The 17984-nt window shown below is 38.6% G+C and overlaps 1 protein-coding gene across 1 annotated transcript in view; it reads left to right on the top strand.

Moving 5' to 3' along the window:
• The window catches only part of LOC127448859 (acid-sensing ion channel 4-B-like), a 50946-nt gene that overhangs the window by 22856 nt on the left and 10106 nt on the right, over positions 1–17984 (top strand). The window contains exons 2-3 of the mRNA XM_051711724.1: positions 13963–14107; positions 15025–15152. Of these exons, the coding sequence (XP_051567684.1) occupies positions 13963–14107; positions 15025–15152 (273 nt within the window). The remainder of the gene's footprint in view (positions 1–13962; positions 14108–15024; positions 15153–17984) is intronic.

Raw genomic sequence — 17984 nt, 5'->3', positions numbered from 1 at the left:
AGAATTGCTGACATTTTTTTTACCCTAGGTTTATTCTCTGTGATGTCAGTACAGTGTCCCGAATGGCTGGTCCCAATAGGTACAATACATGAGCAGAATGTTGTTTTTACTGATCCTGGTCTGCCGCAGTATCTGTGTTCTCTCTCTCTCTCTCACTCTCTCTCTCTCTCTCTCTCTCTCTCTCTCTCTGTGTGTGTGTGTGTGTTTGGTAAGCACTGAGATGTAACTGACACAACGTTAGGTCTAACCTTTGTGTCAATCGATGAGACATTATCTCTTTAATGAAAGGTTTGCTGGAATGAGAACTGAGACTGACAGATGAGATGATCGCTGATCTTTGTGCCCAGGAAAAGAAAAGAAAAAAAAACCTATGAGTAAACAACAAACAGAGATGGATAAATGTGTAATGGCTGTCCCAGTGAGAGGTCATTATAAGGACAGGCAGAGAGAGAGACACACTGAGAGAGCATGAAAAAGTGAAAGAGAGAGAATAATATCCAGATGGTTTCAAAATGAGACACTGAGGTGTTTTTGTACATCTCAAACTGCAGATGAACAAATCTCTGAGCATGGTTCAGAATGCAATTAAACATATCTAAATAGAGCCTGCCATAAATAAAACAAAACTTTCAAATCTTCGATTTTATCTTTCAAACTAAAAGGTTTAAACAGTTGTGCTTGTGTGAGCTGATGCGTCAAGCCAATTTCCCCTCAGATTTATGAGCCAAGTCGATTCTGAATGCAACTTGCAAAACAATTGCATTTGAACATTAAATTGTATGATTAGAACGCTGTGGCAGAAATCACACGTTAACATGTCTACATTCGGTCAGTCCAATTCAGTCACACCTTTAGCAGATCATTTGCTTTAAACTGAAGATTCTGTCGTTATCAACTCACACTCATGTCGCTTCAAACTTATTTGACTCTTCTCCCGTTGAAAACACAAAAGGATTTTAGAGAGCTGACATAGAGAAAAAATACACTGGCTGTCAATTTCAGTTGCAATTGTGCTTGGTTTATTAAAAAAAAAAAAACAATTAGATGTTAGATCAAGATTTGAACCTGGGTTCTCTTGTAGACTGAGCTAAACTTTGCAAACCAAAATTCGAAGCACTGCCCTCAGTGGTCGAAGCAGGAAGTGTTTTTATAGGCAAAGAAACATGTTAGCTTGAGTTTCTGGGTGAAATGCCTACAGAGGAGTGCCAAAAGTGAGTTGTTTTAAACTGTAAATTATGTAAAACAGTGAAGAAGAATTAATATTTTATTACCTATACCTCTAAACCCAAACCCCAACCCTAAACCTAACCATGAGTGGAGTAAAAATTTTATGTTAGAGAGAAAATGGATTCTCCGAATCACACAAACGTGCATAACGTGATCAGTTCCTGGTTTCAACACAGGATGAGATCCCAGCTGTCCTATGCTGCTGATGCAACAAGCTATCAGTCATGTCACAAGAGAAGATGAATACACTAGAACTGATGCAAGAATGTCTGATGGGAGATGTTGCTTGTGAGTAACTCAGCATAATGGGGCCAATGTCAGGGTACTGGAACATTCGGAAGCAACATGCTGACTTCCTATTTGATAATGTTTCCCCTTACATGCAAAATGAAAACCCTAACCCCAAGACTAACACATTATATGTCAAATACAGAACTACTAAGTTGTAAAAAAATATATATATATATATTTTTTCTCTGGTCATGTCATTAGGACTGCTACTGGTGCCATCTTAAAAAAAAAAAAAAAAAAAAATTTATTTGTCAAGACCTGTTTCCGACTGTTATAGAAAATTAAAAAACTGAGCCATAGCCTTGTCCTCCAGCTCTGATGCAACATCTGCCACTGAGTTTGGATGTCTTACACTGCCTGAGGCAAGATGAGAATACACTTTCTGAAGAAAAAAAAACCAAGAACACACAAAGCTATTCGAACCCATCATGAACTTTACTTGGCTAGACTGTATTTGCATGCTCACACACACAATTGACTCTCATTAGCAATCTGGCAAATATGCATCGGATGTTGATGAGATGTTTGATTATGTTTTAGACTCAATTTAAGGAGTTTGCTGCTAAAACGTCACAGTTGTTTTATGTTGCTTTTTATTGATTGTGATTTAGAATTCACCATAATGACACTCTGAGGATTGCAAACCATTCAGCATTGAATCGAGAATGCCCTGTGAAGGAATATTCCTGGTTCAGTACAAGTAAAGCTCATCTGACAGCATTTGTGGCATAATGTTGATTAGCACAACAAATTATTTAGACTCATCACTTGTATTCTTTAAAAAAAGCCAAAAATCGATGTTATAGTGAGGCACTTAGAATGGAGGTCAATGGGGCCACTTTTTGGAGGGTTTAAAGACAAAAATGTGAATTTTGTATCTTCTGTTAAAATGTATGTTTTATTTGAGCTTTAAAGTTGTTTAAATCGTTGATTTTTATAGACGTTTTAAGGTTTACAGTGTAACGTCAACATGGCAACAAAGTTGTAAAATTGGATATAAATTTACACAGAAAAGGTTAGTAAGTGATTTTGACACACTAAAATCTAGTTAAGGAGCATATAATGTACATCTTGTGGCTATAATTTTAAAAGAGTTAGTATTTTAACGTTTATGGATTGGCTCCATTGTAAGTGCCTCACTGTAACCTTGATATTTGTCAAGTTGAAAATACTTTTTTGTTGTAATCAACATTATGCCCAAAATGCTGTCAATTACAGTGCATCCGGAAAGTATTCACAGCGCTTCACTTTTTCCACATTTTGTTATGTTACAGTCTTATTCCAAAATGGATTAAATTCATTATTTTCCTCAAAATTCTACAAACAATACCCCATAATGACAATGTGAAAGAAGTTTGTTTGAAATCTTTGCAAATTTATTAAAAATAAAAAACGAAAAAAATCACATGTACATAAGTATTCACAGCCTTTGCCATGACACTCAAAATTGAGCTCAAGTGCATCCTGTTTCCACTGATCATCCTTGAGATGTTTCTACAACTTGATTGGACTCCACCTGTGGTAAATTCAGTTGATTGGACACGATTTGGAAAGGCACACACCTGTCTATATAAGGTCCCACAGTTAACAATGCATGTCAGAGCACAAACCAAGCCATGAAGTCCAAGGAATTGTCTGTAGACCTCCGAGACAGGATTGTGTCGAGGCACAGATCTGGGGAAGGGTACAGAAAAATTTCTGCAGCATTGAAGGTCCCAATGAGCACAGTGGCCTCCATCATCTGCAAATGGAAGAAGTTTGGATCCAGCATTTCTCTGTGGAGAGAGGAGAACCTTCCAGAAGAACAATCATCTCTGCAGCACTCCACCAATCAGGCCTGTATTGTAGAGTGGCCAGACGGAAGCCACTCCTCAGTAAAAGCACATGACAGCCCACCTAGAGTTTGCCAAAAGGCACCTGAAGGACTCTCAGACCATGAGAAACAAAGATTGAATTCTTTGGCCTGAATGGCAAGTGTCATGTCTGGAGGAAACAAGGCACCGCTCATCACCTGGCCAACACCATCCCTACAGTGAAGCATGGTGGTGGCAGCATCATGCTGCGGGGATGTTTTTCAGCGGCAGGAACTGGGAGACTAATCAGGATCGAGGGAAAGATGAATGCAACAATGTACAGAGACATCCTTGATGAAAACCTGCTCCAGAGCGCTCTGGATCTCAGACTGGGGCGAAGGTTCATCTTCCAACAGGACAACGACCCTAAGCACACCGCCAAGATAACAAAGGAGTGGCTCCGGGACAACTCTGTGAATGTCCTTGAGTGGCCCAGCCAGAGCCCAGACTTGAACCCGATTGAACATCTCTGGAGAGATCTGAAAATGGCTGTGCACCGACGCTCCCCATCCAACCTGATGGAGCTTGAGAGGTCCTGCAAAGAAGAATGGGAGAAACTGCCCAAAAATAGGTGCGCCAAGCTTGTAGCATCATACTCAAAAAGACTCGAGCTGTAATTGGTGCCAAAGGTGCTTCAACAAAGTATTGAGCAAAGGCTGTGAATACTTATGTACATGTGATTTTTTTCATTTTTTATTTTTAATAAATTTGCAAAGATTTCAAACAAACTTTTTTCACGTTGTCATTATGGGGTATTGTTTGTGGAATTTTGAGGAAAATAATGAATTTAATCCATTTTGGAATAAGGCTGTAACATAACAAAATGTGGAAAAAGTAAAGCGCTGTGAATACTTTCCGGATGCACTGTAAGCTTAACTTGTATTGAACCTAGAATATTTCTTTAAAATCCATTTAAATTGACCCTTCGCTAAATCCCACCTTAAAAGTGCTTCTGACCAATCCTGTCTTAGCAACTTTTGCCCTGCCGCCATTACTCTGACACGTGTTTGCTATTTTCCAATGACAGCTTACGGAAGCAATGTGTGTTTGAGTACTTTTAAATGCGATTTTATCAAAATAATCAAAAAAATTTAAAACATGTTTTTTGCCGGGTCATTTGTAATAGAGTTACACGGAGAGGAGACCCGCAGTGTTTTTCTTTCTTCTTTTTTTTTAAATAATATTTAAATAAATCTGGAGAAGAGCATGTTCTGGATTAAACTGTGTCAGGCCTCATTCACAAATGAACATACAGTATAACATCTGCAACGACACCTACATTATCTCCAAGGTAAATTATAGCTAATAACTGAACATTAATTCATTTATCGATTCAAGTCATAGTTAAAGCGATAGTAAATAAATGGTAAATGGTCGGCACATATATAACGCTTTTTTAACCTTAGTGGTTCCAAAGCGCTTTACACTGTGACACGTTCACCCATTCACGCACACACTCACACACCAATGACGGCAGAGCTGCCATGCAAGGCGCTAGCCTGCCATTGGGAGCAACTTGGGATTCAGTGTCTTGCCAAATAAATAGTTCACAGCATCAAAATGAGTGTATGAGATGTTACGAGCAGCTCTGTTCACTTACGCTAATGTTATTAGATGTGTAATCGCTATTAAATGAAGTTTTTCTCTTTTCTAGTGACCGTAATAATCGTTTGCCTTGATTCTGATTCACAGTCTCCACAGTTTTTAATCAAATTACTGTGTAATTTAACAATTTCTCTTACAAAAAATTTCATATAATTATGTTGGGGGGGGGGGGCCCTTAGCGAAGGGTCAATTCCTGAATTATAATTGAAGTAGCAAACAGGACGCAATTGTAATTGTAATTTGAATTTAAGTAACTAGAATTAAAATGGACAGACTTTCATATAATGAATTTTAATATCACATTTGATTTTTCATTCAATATAATGAATTACCTTTCCTTTTATTGATATTTAGAAGAATACTTTCTCATGAATGCTCTAATTTCAGACTGATCTCACTGTGAAACTGGAAACAGTAGTTTGAGTTTTCTAAAATCGGTCTGTGCTTACCGAAATTTGAAACACTGCCCCCAGTGGCCAAAGAGGTAAGTGCTGTTGGGCATATGGGTACGTGTGAGCTCCGTTTTCTGGATGAAATGTCCACAGAGGGGCACCAAAAGTGAGTTATTTTCAGCTGTAAAGAATGTAAAACATTGAAGTTGAATGCATATTTTATAAACTGTACTCCCCAACTCAAACCCCAAACCTAAACCTAACTATCAGTGTAGTAAAAATGTAATGTCAGGGTTCAAAACGTAACCTCCGAATAGCACTCGTCACTGATTATGCAAATGTGATTACTTCCTTGAAGGCCAATTCTTAAATTCTGTTTGTGTGTGCATGTGCGTGCATGTGTGTATCGGCCTACTCAATGTTTTACTCCATAATAGTCCACATGACAAGTTCACAGCACAGCAAAGTCCTTATCCACTCCAAATGAGCAGAGAGAAAAGCGATTGCTCTGTGATGCAGCATACTGTATATAATTTGATACATTTTTAATCTTGCACATCCAAATGAAAGTGATTTATAGGTTTAGTTAGTATCTTAGTTATACAGATACGAATGAATGGCTTGTAAAAATGGCTTGTACGTACTATTGCTATGTGATAGCCAAACTGAGAATAAGAATGTCTTTTATAATTAAAAGAAAGTACACTTTTAAAAACTGTGTATGTCCTCTGGTGGGGTTCGGACACTAACTGTTATACTGTATATAAATATATAAACCAGATTTGACTAGAGCTTCATTAAACAAAATTATTTCTGAAGCTGTTATAATATATAAACCACATATTGTGCATAAGGCAAACATTCTGTACACAGTGCATAGAGCAGCCAGGATGCCAGAGAGACAGAGAGGTTCTAACCTCAGCGGGGGATCAATCAAGCGATCATTAAGTGTGATTTTGTGCATTGATTATCCTCAGCGTGAGGTAGAGAGAGTGATGGTTAGATTCCATATAACCTTCAGCTTCAGACATTCACACTGGTGAAAATGAAACAAGTCAATGTTGGTTTACTTAGTGTGTGCAAACACACAAACACACACTCATACAGATATCAAGACACACACATAATGATGTGTGTGATGGACAGAACATGACTGACCGACCCACTCAGGCAGAATGGGGCCAGAAGGCTTAATTAATGGTGTGTTTTAGAGTTTACTTTTAAGAAACAACTTCAAACAGAAAAACCTTTTGATGCAATGTGCAAAGTTTATTTCTGTTTGTCCTTATGACTTCACTCATAACCTTAAATGTGAACCCACGTTTCAGAGAGGCAAAACACCAATCGAATTGTCATCCTCCCACAATTTTACAATAAATTAGTAACTAAGTAATTACTTAGTTATTAACATGCTATTACTGTTTTCCCCAGCTATCCTGTTCTTCTATGTTGTTAAAACACAGGAAATTTATTCTGTCTATTTAGGTAAAGTGGTCCTGTTATGGGATCACAGTAGAACAGGACAGGATCGGATTGGAGCTGATTGACATAATATTTTTTAATAGACTCAATTTAGTCATTTAGCTGAAACTTTAATTCAAAGCAACTTACAAATGTGGAACATAACAGGCAATTTGTTATACAAATTTTCAATAATGTCTGAAGTACTGCCAACTTCCAAGAGTAGCTAGAGTAGTATAGAAGCTTTAGCGCAGAAGAAAGAGACAGACAAATATGTTATTATTATTAATATTAAATAGTAAGTGTCAATATGCTGAGTGCAATATACAATATAGACTGTATAAACAAAATATACAGGGTATAAATGAGTTTAGGATTTAGACTTGACAATCCTGTTCTTTAAAAAATGCAAAAATCGAAGTTGCAGTGAGGCACTTACAATGGAAGTGAATGGGGGCCAATCTGTAAACGTTAAAATTCTCACTGTTTCAAAAATATAGCCCCATTATGTTAACAATATGCGTGTTAACATGTTTTTAGTGTGATAAAATCTCTTGCTAACCTTTTATGTAACATTATAGCCAATTTTACAACTTCGTTGCCATGACAACTTAACACCGTAAACACTAAAACCCCAAAATGACCATAAAAACAACAATTTAAACAACTTTACAGCTCAAATAATACAACCCTTTTACCAGAATAATTCATGAAAGTGCTTTTATGTAATTTTAAGCTTCACATTTCAGCTTTAAAACCTTTTAAATTGGCCCCATTCATTGGCTTCCATTGCCTCACTGTGACCTCGATTTTTGTCTTTTTTAAAGAAAAGTAGGGACATGTTGAATTAATATTTTGTGGTAATCAACATTATGCCACAAATGCTGTTGATAGAGCTTAACTTGTATTGAACCCAGAATTTTCCTTTAAGTATGAGACGTGATGTGGAAAGAAAAAAAAAAAATCAAGGTAAATGTCATTCATGAAAAGAATATTTTTATTGTACGTAATTTCCTATAAATCAGTGTCATTTTGTCAAATTCTGCAAAAGTTCTCCAAATATCATTTAATTGTATTTATGGTACATAAAAAGTGAAATGATTTAGCCTCAGAAAGACAAAAGAGTTAGTCATTTTATTCCAAAAATATTTAAAATGTCAGTTTCAAAACCATTTCCACCAAAAAGACAAAATTAAGTGATGATTTGAGATATGATGGAAATGACACTTTTTCATGAAAAAAAAAAAGAAAAAAAAAAGGCTGAATTCTCCCATGGTGCATGTATATCCATTGCAAGACATTGTTAATAGACAAATTACATGAACTAGTGAGTTTATAAAGTTTCATTTCTAAAAGTCCACAAGGCCAAAAGTAGCGGAAACACACATGAGCGCACATGCAGTATGTGTAAAGGAATGATGGTTTGCGTGTGGGGATAGTTTCATTTTGTGTTTACATGGCCGTGTTGCCTCCCTCTGCAGCTTTTCCATCAGAGAGACATTCAAGCTTTTAGTCTAATGGTGAACATTAGATAAAACAATCTTTAATCACATAGGCCTAGTTAAATCTACAGAAACATTCTCATTGAACATCTCTCAGTGGGGACCCAGATCAATTAAGCATAAACACCGACAACACACACATGAAATTACACCACAAACCTACAGCATGGCCATGAGCACTCACAAATTTACACTTTAATTGCACATCCGCATTTTCATCAAGATAAATTAGGTCTGTACCTCAGTGCGCATAACCAATTGCCTGGCGCCTGTGAATGGTATTTTATGGGCCCCCTCTGGCATCCTGACACACATACAGTATGTTGTATTAAGGTGAAATAGGGAAAGAAAGATGCTTTTATTTTGTGTAGGTTTACATGGCTCAATGAAGTGTCTGTCTCCACAAATCTGAGGGCACTCATGCGGTTGGTGAACGTATCAGTGTCTGTGAAGGGTTTCAGAGAACGTGGAACAGAACTACCATTTCATTACAGTGGTTCAGGTCACTGGAGCAGAAAACCCAGGGCAAGGCTGCAAGACTGCATGCTTGTGGACGTGTGTTTATTTGTTTCAGGAGTATATGTGCACTGTGCTATATGAAGATGTCATTTCAATTGCCATTTCCTTACATAAATATCATGGCAGGATCCTTCAAGGCAATATTTCATTTAAATGACTCTGTCCTACTATCCTATTTCTTTATATATATATATATATATATATATATATATATATATATATATATATATATATATATATGTATATAAATATATATATAGTATAGTATTAAATGGTAACATCTAGAGCAGAGGTTTTCAATTGGTGAGGCGCGCCTCCCCTGGGGGGCACCAGAGAGCCCCAGGGGAGGTGCAGCGTGGGGAAAAAAAACATAACGGTTCACGTCTGTACACATCTGTTCTGCTAGCTTGCGTGTTAAAGTGCGTGTTATGCATATGCGTGTTGCAAAATAGATCGCTTTGTAGTGTCTACAATACAAAAGTCTACAGGAGAGGAGGCAGATTCCCTTCACTTCCACTTACTTATGTGAGTGCGGGTTTTCCACTTTGACCCTGCTTAAAAGCAAATACTGATCAAGGCTGCAGGTGGAGGACGATTTACGTTTATTCCTTTCTACCGTGCAGCCCCGCATCGATCACCTGTGCGCATCAAAAAGTCAGACTCATTGTTCCCACTGATGTAGGGGCGATGAAAATGAAGAGGCAAAATCGGCAATCAGATTTTTTTTTTTTTTTTTAAAGTGATTTTTACACATTTGATACTGTGACAAAACAGTGCTGTCCATCGTGCTGATGTTGTTTGATGTCTGATGTTGATGTTTTCAAAGTTGAATTGGCTTAAGTAGCCTAAAATTTCCAGAATGGCTCTTATTCAATTGAGATAACATTAGTAGCCTGTGGCTGTTAATGAACATGTTTCCAGTTTAGTTATTTGACTGTCGAGGGTTATCTGTTCAGTGATCAGAAAATAGAGCTGTCCATCATGCTGATTTCGTTCTATATCTGATTTTGTTGGCTCTTTGGTTATAGGGCTGTTGAGAATACTTCGTTTAGTTTTTTGACTGAGCAGGATTCTGTTCAGAAGGCTAGAGGGAGGCTCACTTTCACCCAATTTCAAAACCCCTGATCTAGAGTAAATCTTGCATTTTTAAAGCACAGATAATTCTGTGACTGGCTAAACAACATCATCTTATAGCCTCTTTTTTCTGCAATAATGCAAAACGTAAATGAAATGGCATAATAATAAAAACAAAACAGAAATTTGTATTACTGAAAGTGAGGCATTAATTAAAAACAGGAGAAATCAGAAATCAGTAAAAAGCCTGAGGAAAGCTAGGCAGCAGTGGTGCCCCATGGGTAATGCACACATAGCGGCATAAAGAATCCACATGTAGACCCTCCTGCTTTTGGAACAAATAAGCAGGGAAACAAGATATATACTGTCACAACACATTCATTAAATATGTCTACATCTACATCTATATGGATGAGGGGGTCTCTCACATTTGAATCAACAGTAATAAACAATACTTCATGATTTTATGTTCAAATTAAATGCATAAATAGTACTGACCCTGAAAAGACCAGCTTAGACCAGAATGCTGGTCTATTCAGCAGGGGAATGTATGGTTTTCTCTCTCTCTCTCTGTTGCTCCGCCTCGCTCTTTCCCTCTCCCCTTTCCCTCCCCTCATCTCTCCCAGGGCTCCAAAAGGTGGGGAAGACCTGCCTTGAGGATACTCGGTCGGCCCTGGATCGGGCTAATCAGCCGGGAGGGGGATAAAGTCAAGCCAGAGGCACCAGTTTGAGAGAGAGAGAGAGACACACGTGGCCGCGTTGCATGTGTGTCTGTGTTTATTTATTTTTGTTTTATATTGAGTCTCTTGACTGTTCAGCCAGTTCCCGCCTCCTCCATGCCATCCTTTTACTGTTACACCAATGTTTTTGAAAAGAAAATTAAGTGTGTAGTGAGATGTTTATGTTGTGACAGGGGCATAACTAGAGGGAGGGCAATGTGGGCAGCAGCCCTTGGGCACTGGGTGAGAGGGGGCCCGCAACAGTCGACCAAAAGAAACCATAAAAATGACCGTGGGCCCGAGGGGTGATGAAAAACGATCAACCCAACAGTTTCTTTGCACTGGGGACCGCAAGATCCAAGTTATGCCACTGTGTTGTGATATGTATTTATCGTCTACAGCACACACAACCAAAAGGAAAATAGCTCAGTAACAGTAACAAACATTACCACAGGCACAATTAAAGATTACACTGTCTACACACATCAATTGTCAGAGAGAATTAGTGTAAGAACACACTGTTATGCTTTCTCTTTCTTAATCTAATGTATAAGCACACTTTCTCTCTCTCTCTCTCTCTCTCTCTCTCTCTCTCTCTCTCTCTCCCCCTCTACGTACTTTCAGCTTTGGAATTCTTCTCTCTGGAATACATTCTCACATAACCTCTAGCAGATTACTCATGAAATGTGCAATTAGATTAATCTCTGTGTTACTAACATCAGACATGAGGCATGTTGTTTTTCATAACCACACTTCTGCAGCTATGCATGCTTAATTTAGGAATGTAACAATCTCTGAATATCACACACAGGGTTTAAACTATGGCTAGAAGTGTTCCAAGCCCACTTGCCACTCAGCATTTTCACTAGCCAAAATCCTCCGCCTTGCAAAAACTGATCAAGGTAACTGGAGACTGTGACCCAGTTTACACCTGGTATTAAGATGCGTTTCGGCCCAATGGTTTCTACGATCTACTTAGGCTTACGATGCTTTTGGGAAACGCATCCCTGAACATTTTCATCAGCTGTATATCTTCACAAACGCATTAGTAATGCATAGTGATTCTGTCACCAAGCGTTTTTCCTGCCTTTTTTCCTACACTAAAATGACATTAGAAATAGTCAACAGTCTATTTGTATTGAACGTAATTTCTTTACTCAATGAAAGCTTCATATAGACATACACATTCCTCGGCAAGCCTCGAGGGGATAAATACACAATCAGGCACTTTCGCAAAGTTACTCCATGAATTGCTTCCGGGAGTTTTCAAACCTTGCTTGATGGCAGCATTTGTTTTAGAACCTGGTGCGTTTTATCTCTTGGTTTCAGTCCGTATAGGCATATATGAACATGGCAATTGCACTCGGATCTGCACCAAAATAACGAACTCGGGGCCAGTTTGCTTGTGGTGAGAATGCAATTTGAACCAACGGGCCAATGAACCAAACAATATCCCTATAAAACCAGGAACATACCACATGGATCTGCGCAGAAGAAATCTGTATGTCAGCTCGTCATTGCAATTCATCATGAAAACGCAGATATAGCCTATATTAAATGTAGTTGCACGTTTAAATTGCCAGTTATTTAATAATCGTTTAGCATGATTGCATCTCTCATTTGGATAGCGGCAGAACAGACACTTTTTTACAGATAAAAACGTGGCTTCTGTGTGCATGTGTGTGTGCAAGTTTGTGTGTGTTTGTGTGCATGCGCGAGAGGGAGAGAGAGAGAGAGAGAGAAAGAGAGAGAGAGAGCACTGTTACAATGAGAACAGGCACTTTCAATGCAGAAATAATGCAAAAGCAACTAATAACGGATAAAAAATAACCATGATGGAAATTTTACAACTTATACCCATCCTTGTATCGGATAATGTTTATTTGCAGCACAACCTCTGATGCGCACATTCTGTACCATGAAGTTTTGCATTACCATGCAATGCATGCTATGCAGATTTTTACCCGGTGACACATTTTTACAGGTATATCATTTTAACAGGTACAGTATCTCGATGTATGAGCTAAATTCCGGAACAGCGCACAGACATTCTGACCAATGAGGGGACAGTTTGCTCACATGTGACTTTTATTAACACAGTTTTGGTCCGTTTTGAAATATTACCTTGTGAAAGTGAACCGAACCATGAAGAAAATGCAAAATGCAACATCCTCGGCCAAAATCAAGTTTTTGGAGTCTGCTAGTGAGGTGCCAGCTTAACTTTCCATTTGGACCCAGACTAACTTTTACATACAATATATATAACATACAATGTCTTTTTTTTTTTTTTTTTTTTTTGTATGAGGCCTTATTTCAGTACAGAAGACTTTCCCTGACCTTTACATTAAACCTTGGGGTGAGCTCTCTTTCCTGTCTTTGAATAAGCCCTGCGGAGGAGCTACTGTATAATGAAATCCATGGGAGTAAATCAGCTGTAATCAGCTTGTCAAAGAAAAGGAGATGTCAAGAACTGGCAGATACGTATTACATACTCAACTTTGGATCTGACCACTGAATAAGAATATCTCACTTCGTCCCTCCAAAAAAAAAAAAAAGGGTAAGGCAAGGGTAGAACATTAATGTAGGTCAAAATTCTGTCTCCCTGCTGTCTTTACTAGGTCCTGAGCTTTAATCCACTCTGTCTCACTGTGGATTACTACAGATGCACATAATTATCTGCCAGACACGGGTCACACACAAACAAATGTTAGACTCAAACAAAGGTCACTGACATACAAAGGTGATTGCACAAGCATGTGTCACATGCAATTGCAAACACGAGTCTCACCCAACAGGAAATAGCTATATAGAAGTAAATATAGATAGATAGAGATCTATCTATCTATATGTCCATCCATCCCCTAGCAACTGCATAACATGCCCTGGCAACTACTCAGATCACCCTAAACTTTTTACACTTCTAGTTAAGGCTTTGACATGCCAACATTTAACATTTGTCTTGATGAACCTTCCTTGTCTAGTGTGACTTAGTATAATATTCACTAAAATGAAGACTCATTTTGTAAATAGTAAAGCACAACAATTTTAAGGGGTTATATACAGTATTCCTAATGGGCTGTTAAACATCAGTCAAAAAGAGAGTATGATCATTCCAGATCCAGAGGTAATGTTTTATGCATTGCTCAACTTAAAACAAACCTTGCCTGCTATACTGGATAGATTTTGCATTATTAATGTCTGTTTTGTTTGTATTTATCTAAAAAAAAAAAAAAAACATGAAGCTATTTCAAAAGATCAAATATTCCTGAAGAACAAAAAGCATTCTCTTCTCATACATGGTTGTGTTTGTGGTCTACAGGTTTATACGCGGTATGGAAAATGTTACACATTTAATGGCAATAAGACTTCACCCAAGCGAGTAAGGCAGGGCGGCACAGGAAACGGTCTGGAATTGATGCTGGATATTGAACAAGATGAATATCTGCCAATTTGGAGAGAAACCAGTGAGTGAAACTGCATGTATGGCTCCTTATAAACACATTAACAGCTAATTAAAGGTGCAATGCACTTTGTGTATGTTGTGCTGGTCGATATTGCAGTCTTCTTGGACTTTCACTGACACCTAGGGGCATGGATGCAGCATCATTCAAATGCAAATGCCAATTGTTACATGTACAATTGTAGACATGTACTACTCACAGTCAGCCATGATTAATTTAATCCACAAGTGAAAGTGTCCAAAAACAAAACAGTCACTGAGATTACGCTAGTAGTATTCGGCTGGTCATGAGATCCTAACATGGAGACCCTCTATATGTAAACAGCTTTTATAAGGTTAGTTTTTATCTCATATGAGTGGTCATGATTTTAAACATATGTTCCTAAATTATAATTCATTTCTATAGGAGTAAAGAGGGGGGTGGAGAGGGAATACTGAGCGCACCTTTAAGATTCATGTGAGATTATTATCTTTAAAAGTGCTAGCAGAGGTTACGTTTATTTTTTTTTAAATGGATGGCATGAAAAAAATGGAAATAAAAACATTTAAACCTATAATACAGGCCCAAATTATCACTGTTAAAGCATAAATGACAAACCATATGTGTTAGATGAATTACATTTTAAGGTAAGCTGCTTCTACCGTAGGTAAAATAGTCTTTACCTAATTGCCTTTTAAGTACTGAAAATTAAAGTTAATAATGGCTATATCAGGACAATACCAAATGTACATCCAGTGCGCAAATGGAATGACATAAGTTTATTTAAATATGTGGGAAATCAGGATAACAGAGTCCATCAGAGTAACGGATGATGATTATTTATAGCGCAACCTCTGAGTACAAGCAAATGCTATGTCTGTCAGATATCATTTTAACCCACTTCGCAAGGTAACTTTGATCTGTATGTTCTTACCTTTCAGATGAGACGACTCTGGAGGCAGGTATTCGTGTTCAGATCCATAGTCAGGATGAACCTCCGTACATCCACCAGCTGGGCTTTGGGGTCTCTCCGGGATTCCAGACATTTGTTTCCTGTCAGGAACAGAGGGTAGGTTTAAAGAACAGTTAACCCAAAAATGAAAATCATGTTATCATTTACTCACCCTCTTGTTGTTCCAAATCTTTATGTTGTATTTTTTATTTTTTTTAGAAGATGGCTGTCAAGCTCCAAAAGGACAAAAAAGCACTGTAAAAGCACCATAAATGTAGTCCATATGACTTCTGCACTATTTTCGGAATGTTCTAAAGCCATAGGATAGCTTTGTGTAATAAACAGATCACAATTTAAGGCACTGTTCACTGAAAATCTTCACCTCCGCAACAAATATGGTGTCTATGAAGCAGGACTGATATCATGACATTTGGTTACGAGACACTTTGTTTTTGATGTCCAACCTGTGGCATAGGCACCATGTTTCAGAACCAGAATCAGAGTGAATCAGAATCAGAATGAGCTTTATTGCCAAGTATGCTTACACATACAAGGAATTTTTCTTGGTGACAGAAGCTTCCAGTGCACAAACAATACAGCAACAGGACAGAGATAATAATGTGGGTCTCCCACTTAAGGTCCTGTGAGATGGTAGTGCCCAGGAACCTGAATGACTCCACTCTAGTGATGTTTAGAATGGTGAGCGGTGTCAATGTTGGGGTGTTCCTCCTCAGTCCACAAGTCCACAGTCATCTCCACTTTTTTGAGCATGTTGAACTCCAGGTTGTTATGACTGCACCAGTGAGCCAGCTGTTCAACCTCCCTTCTGTATGCAGACACATCGTCATCTTGGATGAGGCTGATGACAGAAGTGTCATCTGCAAACTTCAGGAGATTGACAGAGGGGTCCTTGGCGGTGCAGTTATTGGTATACAGGGAGAAGAGTAGAGGGGAGAGCACACATCCCTGGGGGGCACCAGTGCTGATTGTACATGTGCTGGAAGTGAATTCCAGTCTCACTTGCTGCTGCCTCTCCATCAGAAAGCTGATGATCCACTGACAGAGAGACATGAGAACAGAGAGCTGGGTTAATTTAGTCCATAGGATAGCTGGGATGATGGTGTTGAAAGCCGAACTGAAGTCCACAAAAAGGATCCTTGCATATGTCCCTGGTCTGTCCAGATGTTGCAGGATATGATGCAATCCCATGTTGACTGCATCATCCACAGATCTGTTTGCTCTTAAGCAAATTGAAGGGGATCCAGAAAGGGTCCAGTGATGTCCTTCTGGTGGGCCAACACCAGTCACTCAAATGACTTCATGACCACAGACCTCAGAGTGACAGGTCTGTAGTCATTAAGTCCTTCGATCTTGGGTTTCTTTGGAACAGTAAAACTACAGTAAATCTACAGTAAAACACATTCAGGTTGTTAGCCAGCTGTTAATTACCTACAGAGTTGGGGGATGGCGTCATGAATTTAGGAATGTCTTTCAGGCCTCTCCACACTGATGCAGGGTCGTTAGCTGAAAACTTGTTTTTCAGCTTCTTAGAGTAGCTTCTTTTAGCAACTTTAATTTCCTTTGTGTGTTTTTGGCCTGATTATACAAGATTTTATCCCCGCTTCTGTAAGCATCCTCTTTGGCATGACGAAGCTGTCTGAGTTTTGCTGTAAACCATGATTTGTCATTGTTGAACGTTAAATAAGTCCTAGTAGGAATGCACATATCCCACAGAAACTGATATATGATGTTACAGTATCTGTGAGCTCATCCAGATTGGTGTCTGCAGCTTCAAAAACACTCTAATCAATGTAATCAAAGCAGGCTTGTAGTTCCAGATGTGCTTCATTGGTCCATCTTTTTACAGTCTTTACTACTGGTTTAGCTTATTTTAGTTTCTGCCTGTAGGTTGGAAGAAGCTGAACCAGACAGTTATCAGAGATTCCCAAAGCTGATCTAGGGACAGAGTGATATGCATCCTTTAATTTTGTGTAGCAGTGATCCAGTATATTTCTGTCTCTGGTGGGGCATGTAATGTGCTGTCTGTATTTTAAAATTGGAGAGAATAATAATTAGTGAGTGTGGGTATTGTTGCTCTGTGTCTGTGATCTGATCAGCCAGCTGTTGCAGCGCTGCACTCACACACGCTTGTTGAGGAATACAAACTCTCACCAGAATAAACGAGGAAAACTCCCACAGCGAGTAGAAAGGCTTACAGTTGATAAAGAGCGCTTCCAAATTAGGACAGCACACCTTCTTTAATGTTGTTACATCTGTACACCAACTTTCATTGATGTAAAACATGTTCCACCACCTCTCTTGTTTCCAGTTAACTCCACAATGCAATCTGCTCTCAACAGCTGGAAGCTGTAATGCACTTCACAATGCACAATGCAATGGCTTCACTCAGCCAGGTTTCTGTGAAGCACAATGCAGTAGAGTTTGTCCTTGTTTGTATGGGTGAGGAGATGTAGTTTGGCCGTTTTGCTAGGGAGAGAGTGGAGATTTGCTAGATGAATACTGGGCAGTGCTGTTCGAAAGCCCCACTGTCAAAACGTGACCAGTGTGCCGGCTCAATTTCCTCGCTTGCATCTCATAGCGTGCTTTAACAACACAGCTGAGCCTCTGACTAAAATGTCCAGCAAAAGTCTGAATAGTCCAAAACCGGGAAAAGATTGTCTGGTATGTGCTGCCAAATGTTCAGCAGATCGTCCCTGGTAAAACTGATTGGGAAAAATTACTAAACACAGGACAAACAAACAAAAACAACAAAATAATTGGAGAGCTGCACACCAAGGTGGCCATCAGTGGCACCATCTTGAGAATTTATCATGTTTATCATGTTTAGCAAAAAGCCGTTGTAGTCTGAAAACCAGCACTGAATTCAACCCAGTTCTATACTCTGGAATTTAATTTTTGCACCAAAACAGTCATAAATTAGTAATATAT

This window comes from Myxocyprinus asiaticus, chromosome 12, assembly GCF_019703515.2.
Source record: "Myxocyprinus asiaticus isolate MX2 ecotype Aquarium Trade chromosome 12, UBuf_Myxa_2, whole genome shotgun sequence".
In the NCBI taxonomy this organism is placed as follows: Eukaryota; Metazoa; Chordata; class Actinopteri; order Cypriniformes; family Catostomidae; genus Myxocyprinus; species Myxocyprinus asiaticus.
This window is presented reverse-complemented; position numbering and strand designations above follow the sequence as displayed.